Here is a 21,814-nt window from a genome sequence, read left to right on the forward strand (position 1 = left end):
TATTGTAGCAGTTAGTCTACAACTCTATCTTAAACATATAAGAACCTATCTTTATTTGCATTAAATATATAAAATCGAAGCAAATTCTAAAATACAAATTGAAAGAGGCCGATTTAAATGCTAAAATATAGGATCCATGGAGAACCACACATTCCCTATGCTCCATCCTTCTCTATATTTAGACGCCATCAAATGAGGCTCTCCTGCCCTCTCGCCACTTCTCCACCTATATAATATTTTCAGCAATAAAGAAAAATTGCACAAATTTAAAAAGAATAAAAAATAAAAATAAAATTAAAAGAATATAAATTTTTTCCCAGTAAATCGTGTGATGGAATCAAGCTCCACAGTGAGGTTTGTGCTCCCGTCCTTCCTCTTCCTGGCGTCCGCCGCCTTCGCCGGCGCTCACATCGCCGACTTCGATTCGTACTGGAAGAAGCGGGCAGAGGAAGCCAACCACGAGGCCAAGAGATCCTACAACCCGGATCCGGTATCCCTAACCCGGCAGTTCAACAACCTCGTCGGCGAGTAATCAATCGCTCGTTCTCTCTTTACTTCTGTAATTCCTCCTTGCTGGTTGATTAAGCCGCGACCAAACTGACGACGCAGAGATTTGGCGAAGCACCGCAAGCAGGGCAGAGGCCTTCGCGGCACGAACCGGATCATCGGCCTGTGCCAGGCGACGAACCCCATCGACCGCTGCTGGCGGTGCAGGAGAAACTGGGCGGACCGCCGGAAGCAGCTGGCGGAGTGCGCCCAGGGATTCGGCCGCCACGCCGGAGGCGGGAAGGCCGGCGAGTTGTACGTGGTCACTGACGCCTCTGACTCCGACGTCGTCAACCCGAAGCCGGGGACACTCCGGTACGGCGTCGTCCAGGACCGCCCCCTCTGGATCGTCTTCGCCCGTGACATGATCATCCGACTCGCGGAGGAGCTGATCGTCGCCAGCAACAAGACGATCGACGGCCGCGGCGCCGACGTGCGGATCGCTGGCGGCGCCGGCGTCACGCTCCAGTTCGTGCAGAACGTCATCCTCCACGGCATCCACCTGCACGATATCAAGGCCGGGAACGGCGGCATGGTCCGCGACTCTGAGAGCCACGTCGGCCGCCGCACCCGGAGCGACGGCGACGGCATCTCCATCATTGGATCCAGTAACATCTGGATCGATCACGTCTCTGTGGCCAGCTGCATGGACGGCCTCATCGACGTCGGGCAGAGCTCCACGGCCATCACCATCTCCAATTGCCACCTCACCCAACACAGCGACGTATACACACATCGCCACTCCTCTGTTTTCCTCCATTTCCATGAAAGCTAATTCGACCATGAAAATCTGCAGGCAATGCCGTTCGGTGAAAGCGATTCCTACTCCGGCGACGCGATCGCGCAGATCACATTAGCCTTCAACCACTTCGGAACCGGCCTTGTTCAGAGAATGCCCAGGTAAGTAAGGTTCGCAATCTGGATCCCTCCGCTGCCATAGTTTTTCAGTGATCAACTTGAATTCATATTTGCAGATGTCGATGGGGTTTCTGCCACATCGTGAACAATGACTACACCCACTGGATGATGGACGCCGTCGGAGGCAGCAAGCATCCGACCATGCTCGGCCAAGGAAACCGGTACACCGCTCCGGCGACCCACTTCGCGAAGGAGGTATATATTGACGGTAAACTTTCGGATAAAAAATGCAGAGGAGAGCAATTGATGTTGTCACAGGCAGGTGAGAAGAGGAACCACGCGACGGAGTTGGCGAATGGAGCATCCTCCGTGGAGTCGGGATCGCCGGAGCTGAAGCAGGAGTTTCCGAGCAAGGAGCATGAGCTGATAGGGAACTACGTCAGCAGACTCACGCGATTTGCCGGCGCTCTCGACTGCGTCGCCGATCAGCAATGCTGATCGTGATCTCTAATTTATCAAATCTATGGAATATTTGTATGCTTATCGATCCGATTTAGTGCACGAGGTCAATGTAGTGCCAAACAGGAAGAACGCTCCTCGAGAAGAGAGTTCGAAGGAAGTGTGCTTCTTAATTATTATTATTATATATATATATATTATAATACTAAAAAAATTGAAAAATATTTTTAAAATAATTTTAAAAATTTAGAAAACAATCGTGAGCTGAAGAGAAGCGAGGATGGATAAGAGCACACTACTGGGCTTTCGATCCGGCCCACATAGAACTATTTATATTATTTTTAGAAACGGAAAGTTCATTAAATGTCTTACTTTATTTAAGAGAAAAGAAAAAAATAAAAATTAAATATATAAAATTATAAAAATATATTTATTTTTTAAAATAAATTTGTATGTAAAAAAAATATGTATAACCTATGGATATAAGAATTTTCTTATCAAAACTATTTACGAGATCAATTAAAATTAATATTTACAATTTAAATAAATAAAATATCTTTAAAAAATAATGAATAGACATACAATAAATATAAATATAAAATCTATACATTTTAATACAACAATGAATAAATCAATATATATATATATAAATTTAATGATATAAAAAAAGTGAAAAATTGTGCTCAGCAATAAAAATTTAAAAAAAATAGATTAAATAAATTATTTAAAAATTAATATTTTAAAATAAAATTAAAATTAAAATAAATAATATTTAAAATTATATTCCCCTTACCTCTCAAATTTAATATAAAAAAAATTTCTGTTTTTTTTTTACCTTTCCTTATCGTTCCCTGCCCTTTATTTACCTTTCCATCCCCTTCCTCAACCCTCCCAAACAAAGCGTTGCGTTGTGTGCTTGCTTCGAGGAGGTCCGACAGGGTCTCCGCGGCTACTTCGCGAGGGCGCGGCGGAGCTACAGCGCAGGCGAACGCTGCGGAGGTTCGATAGTTCCTCCCGGGTGGTTGTGCAATCCCTCAAACGGCAAGGTTGCGCCACCGTTGATACTTCGGTTTTGTATTACTCGTCCTGACTTGAGAGATTGGCATAATAAATCGATCGCTATGGAATCAGACAAGCCCGCCAAGGGCTATCGAACCTCTCAAAAGTCTACAGGATCCAGCACCGCTTTCAAGAAGATTGTACATGAACTACATCATGCACCTGGCCTCGTTGGCGGCATCGTTGAAAAGGGCTTTTCCTCCTCCGGTAACGGCAACAGCAGTACTGGAATCCCCTCCACCATTCCCCTTCCTCGTTCGACGGTTCTTCCTTTCCCCGTGGCTCGCCACCGCTCACATGGCCCAGTAGGAACTTAGAAAGAATTAACAGAATGAAAATTTAACGCTTTCTTTGACGTTACGTTCTTGATAGTTTTTTTTTTTTTTTGTACTTGTAGCACTGGGCGCCGCTTGGCTCTGCGCCGATTGAGGCGGAAGAGGGTGACATGGAGGAAGATAAGGATGAAACAGATTATGATCCGATTGCGACCTATGCAAACCCTATCGAGAGAAAGGAGAAGAAACCCCTGGACTTTAGCAAGTGGAAGGAAGTTGTTTCACAGGACGGCGCTTCTTTGCCACAATCCAACAATGTAGCAAAAGCTGATGCAGGGAGAAAAAGAGAGGTGAAGAAGAGTGGTGTTGTAAACTATGAAAAGAACGGAAATTTACCTAGTTCTACCTCAAACAGTGCTTGTAAGCCAGAAAAAGATCAACTTTTGTCCAGAGAGCTGATGAACGGACGTGTTACCGAAAAGTTCACGTTGACAACTGAACCAAAATCCATGACGAGCAAACTAGAATCTGAAGAGGCAGATGAAAATGGTGTGGGTTCAGCCAGTTCTATCAGCAGCATTGCTGCATGGACTGAGAAACATTCTGATAGCGGTGATATAGAGATGTCAGAAGCCAATTGTTATGGTTCTTCGTCTTTCATGGATGACATAGATGCTGAGAATCTTTCCTTGCTAAAGAACATGTCTGCAGAAGAGATATCTGAGGCACAAACTGAGATACTGGAGAAGATGAATCCTTCTGTTCTTGAGATGTTGAAGAAGCGAGGACAAAGCAAGTTAAGGAGTAGGAAAGTTATTGGTCAAGGAGAAAGTGATGGAAGACAAAAGGTCTCAAGTATCAAGCCAGTTGATAGTGGAAAGAGTGCAACAACTGTAGACCCTTCTGGAGCTCGGACCTCAAAGATTGAAAGCAATAATAGCTCATGGAAGTCTTGGAGTGAGAGAGTTGAGAAGGTTAGGTCATTAAGGTTTTCATTGGATGGCAACCTTTTGGGGGCTGATTCTACTCATAACATTCTCAATGGTATTATCACTGGCCTTGCACTATTAATATCAAGCGGATAAACTGTTACCAAAACACCAACTTGTTATGACACACTTTAGATTTGATCCTGTAATTTTTTGGTTCTCAGTTTTAGATATTTGACTAGGATTAGAATAAAGCCCAATACTAATTGGTCGGATCATTATTTACCAGTACATCATGCTGTATACTTAAATGACCTTCAAGCATAGCATAAAATGTAAAATTTAGTTTTACTTGTGAATGTGTAATTCTAATATTGATTGTTTGTGCGATTGTTTATTCATGTGGCAGTGACACATACATACTGGTATCATAATCACATTCATGTATCACAAAAAGATTAACAATATACTTTTTGGACGATTAATCTTCAAAAGAGGACAAACAACAATAACAAGTCATCTATTTATCCAATTATTTGAGATTGGTACATAGTAATAAGCAAAATATAGACCATAATAGCAATACCTAGATGTTAATCATGTTAACTGGAGTTTTCTTTGGCTTCCATTTATCCTTCTTATCATCAGTTCTAATTCATTCAAATTATCTGTGGATTTAATGGCCATTTTGGGGCATATATACCATCTGAACTTTTTTCTCTTTTATTTTAATTACGCATAATGGTACATCTTAGTGTTCATGTGCATCAATAGAATTTGTTTATTTTGTCTTTGTAATCATCGACATTCATCTAAACTGACATTCATCTAAACGTTCTTATTGCTATTCATTTAATTTTTTTACATATTTTAGTTTTAACACTCAACATCCCAACCAATTGTTGGTGTTATCACCACTAACAGGGAGCTGTGAGTTTAAACTATTTGGGAATTATATGGTTGTCCAATGATTTTTTTATTCTTCAACAAAATCCTTGCCTCTAAATTGTGAATCATGCATATAAAGGTCATCTTTGTTTTTCATTCAATTTGTTATTTATTTTGCTGGTTTCCTACTGATATTAGTTTATTTCTTGTCATTTAGGTGGTGGCTCTAAAGTTGGTCCTTACAATGCTGAGAATGTGACTGAGAGGGACTTGCTTCGAACTGAAGGGGATCCTGCTGCTGCAGGGTATACAATTAATGAAGCAGTAGCACTTACTAGGAGTATGGTTAGTTTGATCAACTTATTATTGCATCTTGTTTGGATTGTTCTGCTTAATGGGTTGCTCATGGTCATAAAAAGGATTTTTTGTGTGTTTTCTATTAATTAAAAGACATCTCTAATTTGCATTCACAATTAGAGCAAAGAGACCTTGTTAAGGCTACAATGGTGATTTACTGGATAATTATATTATTTCATTTCCATAATTGTTTCTCCCATTCAATCTGCTTCCTCAAATTAGACAAAGGTTGGTAATTTTCCATTGCATATTGTCAATCTCATAGGCTTCCCTTTGCATTATGCTAACTTTAGTTGTGTATCAAGGGTGACACTAGACTGCTTTGGGTTTTACATTTGACGTGAATGTAAATAGATACTTTTAAAAACGTTGTTGCTGTCAATTGTAAAATGTGGATGATTTTTTCAGATTTATAATATTTAAGGATGGTAGCATTGCTAGCTGCAGACTTGACAATTTTGGCTAATGGGAATTGTAATTCATTATATTGTGGACATGCAACCTGTGGCTCAAATAAGTTGGTGCTTTTGTCATCGAGGACACTGCCTTCTCTCTCTTTTCTCTATTTAAAGGCAGATGCCTGTTGCATAATATTAGATCACTAAAGTGTTTCTTCATCTAAGACCTTTTTGCAGCTTAACGTTGTTCACTGTTTCCATGCTGTGCACTAGTATTTTTTGCAGAATCAGGGTTATTATATTATATCATTGTCTTATTTTAGAACTGGCCTATGTTATTCAAGTAATACTTCACTGCTATCTATCTTTCAACTTCAGATACCAGGACAGAGGGCAATTGCTTTGCATCTGATAGTATCTATACTCAACAAGGCTTTGTGCAACTTACAGCAAATGGATAATGATTATCATCATGTCAGAGGAATAAACCCCTCTGATAATCTCGTTGATTGGCAAGCTGTTTGGGCTTTTGCTCTTGGTCCTGAACCTCAAATGGCTATTTCACTTAGGTAAATGTTAAGAGAATACAGAATTATGATCTCAAAAAACGCTCTTGGGTTTCAAGAATTTTATATTAACTCAAAATTGTTCTTGTTGAGTTATTTGGAATTTGTTTATATTCCTGTAAAATTTTGATTGACATGGGTTCTTCCAACTTTTTTCTTGTGTTTCTACTTTCTAAGAGATTAGCACAATTCAAATATTTGTTCCCTTTTCACCAATACTCTTCAATAATGACAGAGAAGTTCAACTGTTATTTTTTGTCTTATCATGGGCAAATACCAACTTTCTATCAAAACAAATTCTTTTTTTCTTACAAGTGCATGTTGTTAGTTTCTTAACTGGAGTGAAAATATCATCCAACTGCTGGTCTTACTTTTGCTACCATGTATGCTTCCCAACTAATGGAAAAACTTGCCTAATAGGAGAAAATTAAATGTTACCTGTAGCTTACTTTACCTAGGCTATTCACATATGCATGGTTTTTGGATCTTTGGTGAATCTGTTATTTAGCAGTAGATCTCTAAGAAAGCATTTAGAAAGTATAGTTAATATATTCAAATAGACAAACTCTACGGGTGTGTTTTTGCCATTCCCGCCTGGAGTGTAACAAAAAGAACTTTTGACTGCATTTGCTGTTCAAAAAATTGTCCATCATCGATCATGTTTTGGAAATCCAACCAGATTTCCAGTTCCACTGGGAAAGGTTCTGATCTTGGATATCCCAACAGCATTACTAAACCTGCCAGAACTAGTCAAGCCAAATGGAAAATTACCTGATCGTTTATTTTTTGGATTTTTTTTATCAAACCATTAGTCAACAGACAGGTAAGTTGTCTGGACCTAGAAAAACTGTGTTTATTGATTGGTTGTGATTTGGTGGCTGCAGTAGTTGAAACCTAGTTATTCATGTGATATTTTATGGAAAATAACATTGAATTGGCTTCTGTTTAATGTTATTCTCTAACCTTTTTTTTCCAGTTTTCTAAGTACCTCTATATGTTTTTCCTAGCTTCTAATATTTGAGTTCATGTACAGGATTGCGTTGGATGATAATCATGATTCTGTGGTTTTGAACTGTGTAAAGGCCATTCAATCTATATTATGCTTTGACATGAATGAGAACTTCTTTGACTTTTCAGAGGTATCCTACATCAATCAATGAAATTTCATTTTTGTTTGTTTTCTAGTTCACTCATACTTTTTCTTTTCTACAGAAATCCACCGCTAGTAAAAAAAATACTTTCACTGCTCCTGTTTTTCGGAGTAGACCTGATATTGATGGTGGCTTTCTTCATGGGGGTTACTGGAAATATAACACTAAATCTTCAAACATTCTTCCCAATAATTATAAGAATAATGAAGATGATGAAAATGAAGGGAATCGTACCATTCAGGATGACATTTTTGTATCAGAACAAGATGTTGCTGCTGGCCTTATTAGGATGGGAATTCTTCCAAGAATATGTTGTCTTTTGGAGGTCAAAATTTTTCTTACACTTTAAATTTTGCACCGGCTAATTTCAGAGTCTATTTTGATATATCACATTTAAAAACCTTTGTTATGGAGGGATAACATTGAGAATGTGATTACATTGAGAACCTCATTTTGTCAGGAATTTCATAGTCTAGTTAAGACTTAGGTACTTTTGTTCTATAAAGTAGGAATACAACTCACGCATTTGTAAAATATGTAACAGATAAATCTTGGATATTAATACAGCTAACAGTGGTTTGCCCTGCTTTGAAACAATGATGTCGTATGTGAACGTATAACTTATAAATCACTGATCGATCTTATACTGTGAGGTAATAGCCATCTAGGAAAAATTGAAATACCAATAAGGCCATCGTTGCATAAATTTGAACAGAATTGGACTTCAATATTATCATGGAAGCCTCCCTCTTGCACCAATGCCAACAGGAACTGAAATCAGAATTACCCATCTACTTAATACCACTCATGTATCTGCTGTATCCGGAGACACAAACCATTTCAGTGCTCATTGGGTGAATGATGTCATGCATTCATGCTCTGCTTTCTTCAGTAAACTCTACTGAGAAACAAAACATGTTCATCAGTCCTTCAAGAACATAATGACGTCACAACATATTGAGATTATTTTTATTTAACATAGCAGTTTCTAGTTAAACAGCTACATACAATAGTCTTATAAATAATAATCTAAGTTTGTCTTTCCAATAAGATAAATCAAAAAAACTAACTTTACACTATCATAAGGATGCAATTTTTTTACAATATTAGTAAATACATAACCAACAATTTATGATAAATAAAATATCATCATGATGAATCGTTAACAAGTGCTTAAAGATATGATTTTAAACTTCAACAAAGTTTTTTTCAAGTCATAATCTAATTTAAACCTGAAATGATGCTTGCAGAATTGCATTTTTTTATGTATTTAGTCAGCATGATTTTATTATTCCAATCATACTGACTTGTATGCTGCTTCTCTTTCTCCCTTTTGCTTAAGCATCCTCTCTTCCTCTTTTTTATTACACCAGATCTCATCTATTCACTTGGTACAATTTAAACACAGACACAGCACCCTCTCTAGTCTTATGGTAATTAGGAGGCATAGGAAAAGGATGATATGAACTGTCAAAAGAAGTTGAAGATGGGAAAAATGTTTTGAAGAGATTAGCACAGCCCATGTCATCCATTGATATGAGTTGTCTCCACATGGTAATTTTAGGATGATACTAAAACTTTTATTTAAACTGAAATTTAAACCTAGATATATACCGTTCACATTCATCCAATTGGTGGCTATTCTCCGATTTGATGGCAATGAGGTCCCCATAATTATGAATAGAAGAATTCCTCCAACTTTGTTGGGCTTTATTGCAGAATTTTTGGGGACTCTGATACTTGTTTAACTTCTGCCACTTAATTTATGTTTTTTCCTTGCAAAACAAGAAGATACAACATGGAATCTGTTTTTAAAAGTTGAATTGTTTAGTTTGACTAGACCAAATCAATAGTGAAGTAGCTAGCCTTACAAGCAAGACATTTTGCTTTGATGTTGAAAGTTGTAGCTTGCATTAGCTCTATGTTTAAATTTCACCTGACATGCAAATTAATTTGCATAAATGTAAATGCAAATATCAATCAGATAAATAACAGTTCAGTTCTTGCTGCTGGCTTCATCAGTTTGACAAATGATTGTCTTTTGCAAAGCCCAATAATAGTTCACTAGATAGATGCATTTTATTTTGAATACAGTTTCTGAAGAATGAGTTCCTATCAATGTTCCAGAATTGACTTTTCTATCAATATTCCACATTAATGGCCACACCATATCTGATGACCAACTTTTGTGTCACTAGCCTTTCAAAGAACTCAATAGAGACAAAAGAGTCATATAGCCAACCTCATAATTGGAACAAAAATAGCTTGATGATCATGATGATGGGTACATATTAATGGCCTGCTTACTTGGATGGATAGGTTGGAGGGAAGAGGGGAGGGTGAAGGGGAAGCAACAAGGAAAATAAGCAAGATAAGAGGAGGTGATAATTTTGGATAGATGTATTGCTCATTTTTTGCCATTCGCATGCACAAGGTGCTTGCCAATGGCTACTTTGGTTTTGTAAATCTAATCAATTTTGTGAGTACATAGTTCTTGCCTTCTTGGATCTCCATTATAATATGTAAATTCAATATTTGACATACAACGGAAAATATGGTTCAGAAAGGAATAAATTCTTTCAATATCTTCACTGTATTCCCATCTCCGTGTTCAATCTTATGTCACAAAGCTCTCTATTTTATAATGAATATTACATTTATGTTCACAATTTTTTTTCTTCTGAATCTAAAGCTCTTAAAGGCTTCATTAGTTATTAATTATCTTTTGGTTTATTCAGATGGACCCTCTTGCAGCTTTAGAAGAGTCCCTTCTTTCTATTGTTGTTGCAATTGCCAGACACTCACCCACTTGCGCTGATGCTGTTTGGAAGTGCCCAAGTTTGATACAAACAGTTGTTAAGATATTCACCAAGAAAGGGTTGGTGGACCCATATCCTTCTCAGATTAAAGTTGTGCTTCTTTTGAAGGTTAGATCTGTCTTGTCTACAGTTGATTTACCCTTCTAGAGAAATTTTAATTTCTGCGTGATCTTACAGGTGCAGTGTCAGTTTTTAAACAATTAATGTTATTTGTTAGTGTTAATGAAAATTTTAGTATGCTGTTTTCAATGCCTATCTTTGGATATATTTTATTTTTCTTTGATTTATTAGAACTTTCTTCCTTACAATTTGAACTGAAAATGTAGTGTCTGATAATTTTTAAGTTACTCTATGGTTCTCCTTCTTATTGACTCATAAAAGATGATCTTTGGGATTAGCTCATCACTAGGCATTATTCATTTTTCTATAATTAGATAAAAGTGAGCAAATTGAATCCATGTCTTTATAGTTTATTCTACCACCATTTAAGGCACACATTAGTGATTTATTTGCTGTCTGAACTTTATTGTAAACTTAATTTTCAACACTTAATTGTTTTATCTTATACCTTTGTGTTTCGAGAGACTGAACAAACTAAATTCTGGACTGTTAACTAGTTTTCACAATGTAGTTATGATTCTTATTCATGATACCATGGATGGATCTAAGACCTGAGGCTTAGGAGGGGGAGTAACTATTTCTTAAAGATTGAATTTACATAATAAATTTGAGCAATTTGTTCAACATGCCAAAAGTTTAAAATATACTTTAAGAGCATCCTTTTTCCAAATTTATCTATAGGCCCATATTATTTTTTGCCCTTTTGTACATAATTTTGTTTCCTTTTACCGCCTTGTTTTTGTAAGTGTGTTGTTAATTATGCAGGTTTTATCTGAAGCTAACAAGGAAATATGCCCTTGTTTTTGTAAGTGTGTTGTTAATTATGCAGGTTTTATCTGAAGCTAACAAGGAAATATGCTGGGATTTTGTAAGGTGTGGGTTGTTTCGACAGGTGATGTGGAACTGGTACAAACCATTTCCTTCCCTTGAAAAGTGGATGGAATCTGGAAGGGAAAATTGTAAACTCACTTCAGCCTTAATGGTTCAACAGTTGCGTTTATGGAAAGTCTGCATTCAGTTTGGATTTTGCATAACATACTTCACAGATTTTTTCACTGCTCTTTGTTTGTGGCTTGGCCCTCCTATGTTTAATAAGCTAATTAGCAACAATCTTTTGAGTGAATTCACTTCCATTACAAGGGAAGCTTACCTAGTTCTGGAGACCCTGGCTGAGAAGTTACCTACTCTGCACGCTGGTGAACAAATAAACAATCGATCAATTGGTTTTTCAGATGATACTTCAGAAGCTTGGTCTTGGAATGATGTGTGTCCCATGGTTGACTTGGCTGTTAGGTGGTTACAACTAAGAGATATACCTTATATATGCTCACTTACCTCTGACCCAAAAAAGAATGTTAACCATCTAGAATTTGCTTCTATTTCTTGCATAATATGGGTGATTTCTGCAGCCCTTCATATGCTTTGTGGTGTATTCCACAAGTTGGCTCCAAATATCCATGACGAATTGGACAACAAAATTACTTCTCTTCCTAGGTTGTCCCAGTTTGTTCCTAATGTTGGCCTTAACCTTGTAAAGAATGGGTTTCTTAATTTTTCGGGTTCAAGCAAATTAGTATTTGAAGCTTGTTCTACTGAAACTGGATCTCTGGTAAACTTGCTTTGTCTTTTAAGACAACAAGGGGACTTGGATGTGTCCTTATCTTCATCAAGTTGTCTTCATGCACTTGTCCAACTCGCTCTTCTAATTGATGACTTTGTCCAGAGAGCCAGAAACTTCAATGATACTCAATCCTTCTCAGAAAGTATGTCAGGATTGCATGAGAAGATACTGAATGTTGGTCTCATCAAGTCTGCTCATAATGAGCTTGAAGAAGTGCTCACAATGTTCATGGACGTAGTTTCTTCAAAACAGCTAGTCTTGCAGTCTCTTGAAATGTTTGACAGAGGAGGACCGGCACCTGGAATTGGATTTGGATGGGGCTGTTGCGGAGGGGGATTTTGGTCCTCAAAGGTATTGTTGGCACAAACTGATGCACAACTGATTTTGAGTTTGCTTCATAACATCCCTGTCATTTTTGAGAATGATCAAACTCAAATAAAAGCTACGGAATCAGTAAGCTATCAACCTGATCAGATGCTCACTTTGGAGAGAATAAATTCGATACTTCAATTATCTTTGCTTGCAGGACCTGGTAATGAAACAATCCTAGAGAAGGCATGGGACTATTTATTTCAGGCATCAGTAATGAAGTACCTTGGTTCTTTTGTGGCTCAATATTTTTGCCGTACCAAGGTTTCCAGTTCATTTGACTGGCACTATGGTGACGAAGATTATTATCTTTTCAGTAAGATGCTGGATTCCCATTATAAAGAAAGATGGCTGATTGCCAAGAGGAAGACTATTTCTGAAATGAATAGCAATAACAGGTACAAGACGAGACGTGCCCTTGAAACAATTCAGGAGACTGAGCCACATTCAGAGTTTTCCAGAGACCAATCTACAAATGCTTTGATGGTAGAGTGGGCACATCAGAGATTGCCATTGCCTATGCATTGGTTTCTCAGTGCTATATGTATTATGGGGGATGCCAGGAGAATTAGCACATGTTCGCCTACTGATCTTGATGTGGCAAAAAGTGGATTGTTTTTCCTGTTAGGCCTTGAAGTCTCTTCCATATATCTATGCTCTAGTTCTGCAGAATCTCCAATATCTGGTGTTCCTTTGATTTGGAAGTTACATGCCCTATCCATGGCTTTGAGCCAAAACATGGATGTGCTTATGGAGGAGAAAAGTATGAATATTTTCAAAACTTTGCAAGATATATATGGCCAGCATATAGATGAAAAACTCCAAGGTTTCACGAATTCCTTACCTGAAGCTCAAAATAATGTTAGACTGGAAATTCTTAATTTTCAAGCAATTCACGATAGTTATAGCACATTTGTTGAGCATGTTGCTGAACAGTTCTGTGCCCTATCTTATGGTGATATAATTTATGGTCGGCAAGTAGCAGTTTATCTGCATCGAAAAGTCGAACCTACTATCAGGCTTGCTATGTGGAATGCTTTATCTAATTTAGGAGGACTTGAACTCTTGCCGCCAATAGAAAAGTGCATCGCTAATGCTGAAGGGTATCTTGAACCGGTTGAGGTACTTGTTGATTTCTCACTCTTCAGTTGCTGTGATCTAATTCCTGGTTTGTTGATACCCTCTTGGACTGTGATTTTGCTAATTAAATCTGCTATTTCTCATGTCCAAATTTGATGTTGGAATTTTATGTCCCTAAAGTGATCAGATTTATCATTCCTATTCTTTGACCCCATATGTTCATTGAGAATTGAATTAGATGTGTGAAGCTCATGAGTGGATGACTTAGTAGACATACATACTCTTTGTCAGTATTTTCAGTCGCAATTATGAACTATGCCCATACTTCAATATAAATTATGCATTAATGACATGATCTGGTAGAAATTTAATATAGCTTTAATAGATGATAAACTAAGAGAAAATAGGATGCAAGTATATGAATATGGTACAAAGGTAACTAGTAAATTTGATAGTTAGGTGAGTTGATTGGATTAGACGATGTAATGGTTTAAGGACTGCTAGAAAAATTCTAATTAATATAACAAAAAATCATTTAATTGACTTGTATAATATTAATGACTACCTTGCATAAATCTGAATAGGGGAGGGATAAGATCATAGCTCACAATTTTAAGCTATAAATGTTGTGCTTGTAGTGAAGCCGACAAGGGTCCCAGACACCGTCCCTCCGCAGACTGTTAATGATTCTATGATGCATTTGTTTTGACACTCGAAAGTGTGTGAAACTGGTTATGGACTGTTAGGATTCTCTGCTACAATTGCTTTATTAATAGAAATTGATAGACTAATGCCATCTTTCCTTGAACACATTGAAATCAACTTCTGAGCATGATTTACAGGACCGAGAAGATATTCTGGAGTCATATTCAAAATCATGGACTTCTGGAATCCTTAACAAAGCTGCTCTTAGAGGTTCCATCAGCTTCACAATCGCATCGCATCATCTCTCTTCTTTCTTATTTAATACTAATTCACCGGAGAAGGTAGCATTCAGAAACAAGTTGGTGAAGTCTCTTCTCCGGAGCCATTTGCAAAAGCCACAAGATGAGGTAAACAATGTTTGAATTTTGATGCAACCTATTGAAGTGACACAAACTTACTCTCGTTGCCTCTCCTCAGGCCATGCTGTTATCTCTCGTCCAATATGGCTTAACCACATCAGAAGATCCAACTCACAAGAGTGAAGCCACAAGGCGACTCGCGGTGTTGAAGGAAGCCTGTGGAGGAAACTCTTCTCTGGTGGCATTGTTGGAGAAGCTGGATCCTTCGGCTTACGATTAAGGATCACCATTAGTCAGGGTAAGCGAGTGCCAACAAGCTGCTTTGGTTGTTAGTTCTTTAACTTATGGTTCTTGCGGCAGCAAGCATCTCAAGTCGCCCAGTAGGGTTAGTTTTTGTTCGAGTCGTGCAAACCTTTGTAAAAGCACGCACATAGTAGTTTCCTAAGGTTGTAAATGAAACTAAATTTTAACATTTTTGTCCTGTTTGTCATCCACAGTTCCTGTTGTCGATAGGTTATGATAAGACTTTAAATTCTGAACAGGATGTTTAATGAGTTCATCAATTTAACGCTTTAATTAGTGTGAAGACAGAGGATTCACACTGAGCGACCTTGAGAAAAATAGTCAATTCTCACCTAGAATAATCCCATCATGTTGCCTTATGCGTCTACATTATTCGTCTTCGCTTCTGCATTTACATTGGTCAAACTCTTTCCCGAGTCAACGCCACCGTCGGATTCGGGTTCACAGTCTTCCGACCCGATATCTTCTCACGTTGACCGAGAAATCTAACGGTGCGCACGACGCCCTCGCGGACCGGTTTGTTGGATTTTCATGATCTATCTGGAAATTCCAAGTCCAACCGTCGGACGGACCGAGTGTCACTGTACTGACCGGGCCGGTCCGGTTTCAACCGGTAGACTCGCGGGTCTAGACCGCACGCATCGGACCCACCTGCCGTCCAAGCGGTGGGACCGCCAACGGCTCGAACAAGAACCCACCTGCCGTCCAAGTCGTGCGGTCTGACCCGTCTCCAACCCGGTCCACCCATCCGCGTGAGCCGCCGTCGAGCCATGATCCCAACCGCGTGCTCCTCCTCCATCGCTTCCTAGCTCGTTCCCTCGCGCAAACGCATTTAAACTGCTCTGTTTTGGATTCGGTCAGTCCTTCGAAGTTTCCATCTCATGGACCACTTCGCCGCCTCCTCGTCGGCGAACTCCCAGGACAATGACGAGATGCCGCCGCCTCCGCCTCCTCCTCCGCCTCCGCCTCAGTTGCCGCACCGACGAGTATGGGTCAGGGAACGGTCCAGCGAGTGGTGGGACCGCCACAACTCCCCTGAGCTCCCGGAGGCAGAGTTCCGGCGCGCCTTCCGCATGTCCCGCTCCACCTTCGGCTTCCTCTGCGAAGTCCTGGGCGCCGCAGTGGCCAGAGAGGACACAGCGCTCCGAGCCGCCATCCCCGTCCCCCAGCGCGTCGCCGTGTGCGTGTGGCGCCTCGCCACCGGCGAGTCGCTCCGCCTCGTCTCCCGCCGCTTCGGCCTCGGCATCTCCACGTGCCACAAGATCGTCCTGGAAGTCTGCACCGCCATCCGCAACGTGCTGATGCAGGGGGTGCTGGCGTGGCCAGACCCGGCGCGAGCGGAGGCGGCGGCGGCGAGGTTCGAGGCGATTTCCGGAGGGATCACCGGCATGGTGGGCGCGATGTACACGACTCACATCCCGGTAACGGCGCCGCGGGAGAACGCGGCTGCCTACTTCAACCGCGGCCACACGGACCGGAACCAGAGGACGTCGTACACGGTGACGCTGCAAGGGGTGGTGGACCCCGACGGCGTGTTCACTGACGTCTGCATTGGGTGGCCAGGATCGATGGCCGACGAGCAGGTGCTGGAGAAATCCGCGCTGTACCAGCGCGGGAACGGAGGGATGCTCGGCGGGCCTTACTGGATCGTCGGCGGAGCAGGGTACCCGCTTCTCGATTGGCTGCTGGTGCCATACGTTCAGGTCGCCGGAATTCTCCCTTCAGTTTAAATCAATCGAAATCAATTAATTAAACCGAATGGAATCGAACGCGCAGGAAAACTTAACGTGGGAGCAGCTCACGTTCAACGAGCGGGCGGCGGCGGCGGCTGCAGTGGCGAGGGAGGCGTTCCGGAGGCTGAAGGGGCGGTGGGGGTGTCTGCGGCAGCGGACGGAGGTGAAGCTGCAGGACCTACCGCTGGTGATCGGCGCTACCTGCGTCCTGCACAACCTGTGCGAGATGAGGCAGGAGGAGATGGGGGAGGAGCTGCAAGGGTTCGGGCTGGAGGACCATGAGATGGTGTGCGAGAACGGCGTCAGGTCTGCCAGGGCGGCGCAGGCGAGGGACGCCATTGCTCACGCCATCGTGCATGGACCAGCTGCTTAGTACGATCCACAGTGAAAAAACGAACGGGATTGAGTTGCTTTTCGTAATTTCTGTTTGTTTTCTTTCTTGGCATACATAATTAATTATTCGTTGCGTTTAATTATGAGACTCGAAATTCATAATAATACCACGATTAAATCTTTTAATTGTCCTGGGGAACAATTATTTATGTCAACCTCATTGTATTTCCAATCAATGAACGAGCACATTAATTTTATCATAAGATATTTTCTTCTAAAGAAATTATTCCGGTTGAGATGGTCTCCTGGACACGTCACCTTCCATGCAGCATCAAGATTGACTTTGTGAAGATGGAGACAGCGGGCTTCAAGATCTTGCAAACATAAAAACGATGAAAAAGCAGCTAGGGGTGTTCTGACTCGACTACTTTGACGCTTAAGTTAGTCACCGACAGAAAAGAAGGAGAGAACTAACAGAAAGAAAGAGCGTGACGAAGGTATATGTATGTGTACCTATATCTGTGCAAAAGGGAGATTATATAGACGAAAGGGTGAGAGAGTCATATTGGCTTGTCATGTCGCAAATTAAGTAGAATATCCATATGATGAAATTTTTTTAAAAGATATGTTCCTTTCAGAAGATATGTCCCATCAAGATGTAAAAAATATTTTATTAGTGTCATCATAGCATGAAGTCGCATCATTTAACTCCATATTGTGATTTGTGATAACAAGGAGTAAGTTATCATGTCACATATGACGGTGATCTAACTGACTGATAAAGACAGAAAGGAGAATTGGTAACGAGACTAGCCAGTGAAGAAACTAGCCTTGAGTAGGGCTGAGCAAGGATCGAGCACAACTGAGTGGAATCCGAGCTTGGCTGAGTGGAATCTGAGCTTGGCCGCGTTCTTGATGAGCCGGGAGCTAGGGCTCTCGAGCTCCCGAGTAGGTGGGTGAGTTGGATGAATAGTCGAGTCAAAACGGGCTGAGTGTACAGTTAAGTCAACTTTCTGTCCGACATGTCTTGAGCTTAGATTGATCTTGCTGGCCGGATCATAACATCCATAACAGAAATAAAAAATTTAAAACATTGAACGAAAATGCTTTCGAATTTGCTCGATCGACGGATTAACCTCGAAGATTATTGAGTCTGTAATAATATAAATATTTAGATTTTAAAAAAATAATATTTAATGTTGACTTGCGTCACTCGCTATTTAATTATTCATCTCTTGCGACTGCACAAGGACGGAAGCGTGTTAACCTACTCGGGCTTTAATTAAGGGTCCATTTTAAGATTTAGAAAAGAAATTTATATATTTAGAATTTCTTCATACATTTAGTTCATTGTTCATCCAATCAGATTTTATTAATTTGATATATTAGATTAGATAAGTATTTAAATATATCAAATATTATGCTATATATATATATATATATATATCAATTTTAAAAAAATATTTAATATGATCTTAATTACTATCTCATTTAATTTGCTATAATCTCAAGAGTATATTCTGTTGTAAGAAGATACCTATAAATATTAACATTTGTTACCCATACTCCATTAAAATAATTACATGATCTAAAGAGCGGGTTGAAGTGTTTAAGATGCTTAATTACAAACTTAAAAGGAGACAAAGAAAAATAATTTAAATCCTAAATCAAATATTAAGAAGCCGAATTAATGTGTTTTGTGGGGATAAAGATAGAATCAAGAAGACGACGATTAATCTCTCTCAATTTTTATATAATATAAAAAGTGTAAGAGTATAAAAATGAAAGACGAACGCGAGGGATGACTAGACCGCAAATGATAAGAAGAAAAAAGAATGATAAAATTGTTAGGAAAACACGGTCAACCTTTTGATTCGTTGGTAATCATCGAATGTAGCCACTAGATCACACTTCTTTTGTAGATTCTCTCACGTGTTTTGTCTTGTTCATTTGAAGAACATTCTCACTTTTGTTTTTTTTTCAATTGTATAGTGATAAAATAACTCCAAATAATAATACAACAAAATTTGAATTTCAAATAGAATGAATATTCTAAAAGTTTTGATATTTCGAATTTATCTGATTCACGAATCAGAAATTAATTTGATGGAGTTCGTAGATTCGAACTAGCAGATTATAAAAAAGAAAAATAAAAACAAGTATAATCAATTAACCTGCATATTATATATGTCTAATCAATCACACACTGCGTCCAATATTATAACTGAATTATATATATCATCTGGAATAAATTCTGAACACGGCACCGTCCAGAAAAAAGGCAAAGACATGCATGCTCGTCCACTTGAATCGCACCACATAAGCAGCCATCCAGTTGCCAGATGCATGCCTAAACGCCACAAAAAACCACAACCCGACACAACAATATATATATTATATATAACAAATATGTTGTCTTTACTATAAAAAAATAATAAATCTAGTTAATCTCATGATTATTTTTGAAAATTCCTATAAATACATTGTAGTTGAAGATTGAATATACCTAAATTTTATGCCATGCCCCGGGTTGTAACTAAAGGATATATAAATCATTGTAATCTAATTATTATTTTATATGTATTATTTTTTTTACTTTAAAAAATACATAATCATTGGATGATTATTATATTTATTGATGCAATTGACCTGCGATTAAGATTGATAAATTAGAATTGACTCGAGGGTGAATTTTAATATTTAAGTAATATATTAGTTGAGTGAGAAGTCAAAATTGATTAGATATTTGATAAAAAAATGATAAGTTTAAGAGTGAGTTGTAAAGGATTGGATATTTGATGGTCAGAAGTCCAATAAGAATTTTACAGAGGTGAAGTCTAAGTGAGTTATAGAAGACTAGACATTTGATGTGAGATAGATGAAGTCCATAAATGAAAAGTTCAAGTAGATTATAGAGGATCAAACACTTAATATGAGATAGATGGAATATATTCAAGTATATCATAGAAGATTAGACACTTGATAGGTGGATGAAAATCTTAAAAGATCGGGGAAGACTGAATATTAGATAAGTATGCAAGGGTCTAACAGGTCATGAATGATCAGATGTTATATGAGTGTAAAAGTTCAAATAGATTAAGGAATATTAGATGTTTCACAAAGAAATCCTAATAAATTAAGGATGAAATCCTAATAAATTAAGGAATGATTGACGAATGAAATCCTGGTAAATCAAGGGTGACCAAATGTTAGACAGGTAAAAATCCTAATAGGTTAAGAGTAATCAGATATTACGCGATAAAAGTCCTAGTAAGTTGAGGTTAAGCGAATATCAAGTATTTAGTCTCGATTAGGACTAAAATTGAGATATCAATCGATTGCTATAGTACAATAGTTGACTAATAAATTGTAAATCTTGAATTGAAATTTGAGGGAGTTTACGAAGGTGATCAATAAAGTCATTAGTTAGGTGGAGATCCATACAAAGATTACAATGAGTACCTCATAGCTAGAAGTTGAATTACTTGTGGTCTCGAGACGTGAAATAATGTATAATTTGTTGTTTGAGTATTTCTAGATTAGATGGATTAAAATATTATTAGAAAGATTGAAGAATCTCATGAATTGAGCTCAAAAAAATTATACTTGATCTAGTTGATGCTATTACTCATGGGATTGCATATGTTTAAGTTTGTAGTTTAGTAACATTTGATAATGCCGATCGAGATGTTGAGCATATTTTGTAATTCATACTTCGAAGTCTCTAAAAGAAGTCTGTTTTTATCCACCATGGTAAACATTCAAAGTTGTTTGATGACATTCGTGTGAGCACGCAACCATTTTCATCTCAGTCTATGTTTCAATATCGTGTTGATGCAACTTTTACTAAGCACATGGTTAGAAGCTTTTTGTAAAGAAATTTGTTGATCAATCTCTATCATCTCCTATTTTTCAAGTATGATAATAGTGAAATTAATGCAGGAGGATTCGTTAGATTTTTTTTAAATTATTTTTAGTAACTTTTAGAATTTTTTATAATTAAAATATTTTTGATAATTTTTATCTTTTATATTTTAGTATTTTAAGTCTCTTTAAAATTTATGAAGAATTTTTTTTCTGTTAGAATTTTTTCTTTATTTTACTTTTTAAAATTTTAGATCTATTTAAATAATTATTTAGGTGATGTTTATAATTATAAGTCTTTGATTTAATAATATTTTATTATCTCCTGGTATTATTTCGAATCAATATATTTTAGAATATTATTTTTGACATTTACAGTCGATCAACGAAATCAATACTGTCCATGAGATAATCACTATCCCATTCAACATTAAAAATCCCCTTTAATATACTCAATAATGGACCGATCCACACTAGCACCCATAATTTACATTTCACTTAGCAAGCGAACTTCACATTCAAAGGATATCATAACGTAAAGACGAGTACTTGCACTCAAATTCAATAGAGAGAAAAAGAAAGTTTAAGTATCCAATAAACTTAACAATAACAATTACTTTTGTTTTTTACTTGCCAATCACACCATTATTGAGGATTTGCTTATAGCCTCGACTTTACATTTTCTACACCTTTCGAATTGCAATATTGTCAAAAAGTATACCTAATTTTAACTTTTTTTCGCCTTCCTTTTTCCAAGTAGTCGTTCAAAATTTCTTTGTTGCTAGCTCACGAAATCTATAATTGCTTTCAAACGTGGTGCACCCATCAATTCATACCAATTAAAACACAATTGTAAATTATCATAATTTTCAATATTAGAATTTTATGTTTTTTTTTTTCATATTTTGGATTAAGCCCTAGGTAATGCTGAGCCGTAAAGGGCTCAATGATTTATCAAATATTCACGGTTCGAATCTCAATTAAGATGTAACATGAAAAATCATCTTTGCAATTAATTAAATGAATAAAACACTATATATAAAGGGAGGTATTTATTATTGCCCTAAACCAAAAGCATAAGA

At 38.1% G+C, this 21,814-nt stretch overlaps 2 protein-coding genes across 2 annotated transcripts; both read left to right on the forward strand.

The window, feature by feature from the left end:
- The first annotated feature begins 331 nt into the window (after positions 1 to 331).
- Positions 332 to 1,902, forward strand: LOC141815190 (pectate lyase-like). The gene is made up of 4 exons (XM_074703111.1): positions 332 to 528; positions 610 to 1,270; positions 1,343 to 1,446; positions 1,521 to 1,902. Exons 1-4 carry the CDS (start codon positions 332 to 334, stop codon positions 1,900 to 1,902), a joined length of 1,344 nt encoding a protein of 447 aa, XP_074559212.1.
- Positions 1,903 to 2,842: 940 nt separating this feature from the next.
- On the forward strand, positions 2,843 to 14,993 carry LOC141815063 (transcriptional elongation regulator MINIYO). The gene is made up of 10 exons (XM_074703027.1): positions 2,843 to 3,227; positions 3,320 to 4,241; positions 5,232 to 5,359; positions 6,148 to 6,338; positions 7,369 to 7,474; positions 7,548 to 7,811; positions 10,225 to 10,413; positions 11,255 to 13,537; positions 14,338 to 14,547; positions 14,618 to 14,993. The coding sequence occupies exons 1-10, from the start codon at positions 2,985 to 2,987 to the stop codon at positions 14,777 to 14,779; spliced, it is 4,698 nt and encodes a 1,565-aa protein (XP_074559128.1). The 5' UTR covers positions 2,843 to 2,984; the 3' UTR covers positions 14,780 to 14,993.
- Positions 14,994 to 21,814: the final 6,821 nt, after the last annotated feature.

The sequence above is a fragment of the Curcuma longa genome, chromosome 21 (genome assembly GCF_044706935.1).
Source record: "Curcuma longa cultivar G26 ecotype Majalengka, Jawa Barat chromosome 21, ITB_CL_G26_1.1, whole genome shotgun sequence".
Lineage (NCBI taxonomy): Eukaryota > Viridiplantae > Streptophyta > Magnoliopsida > Zingiberales > Zingiberaceae > Curcuma > Curcuma longa.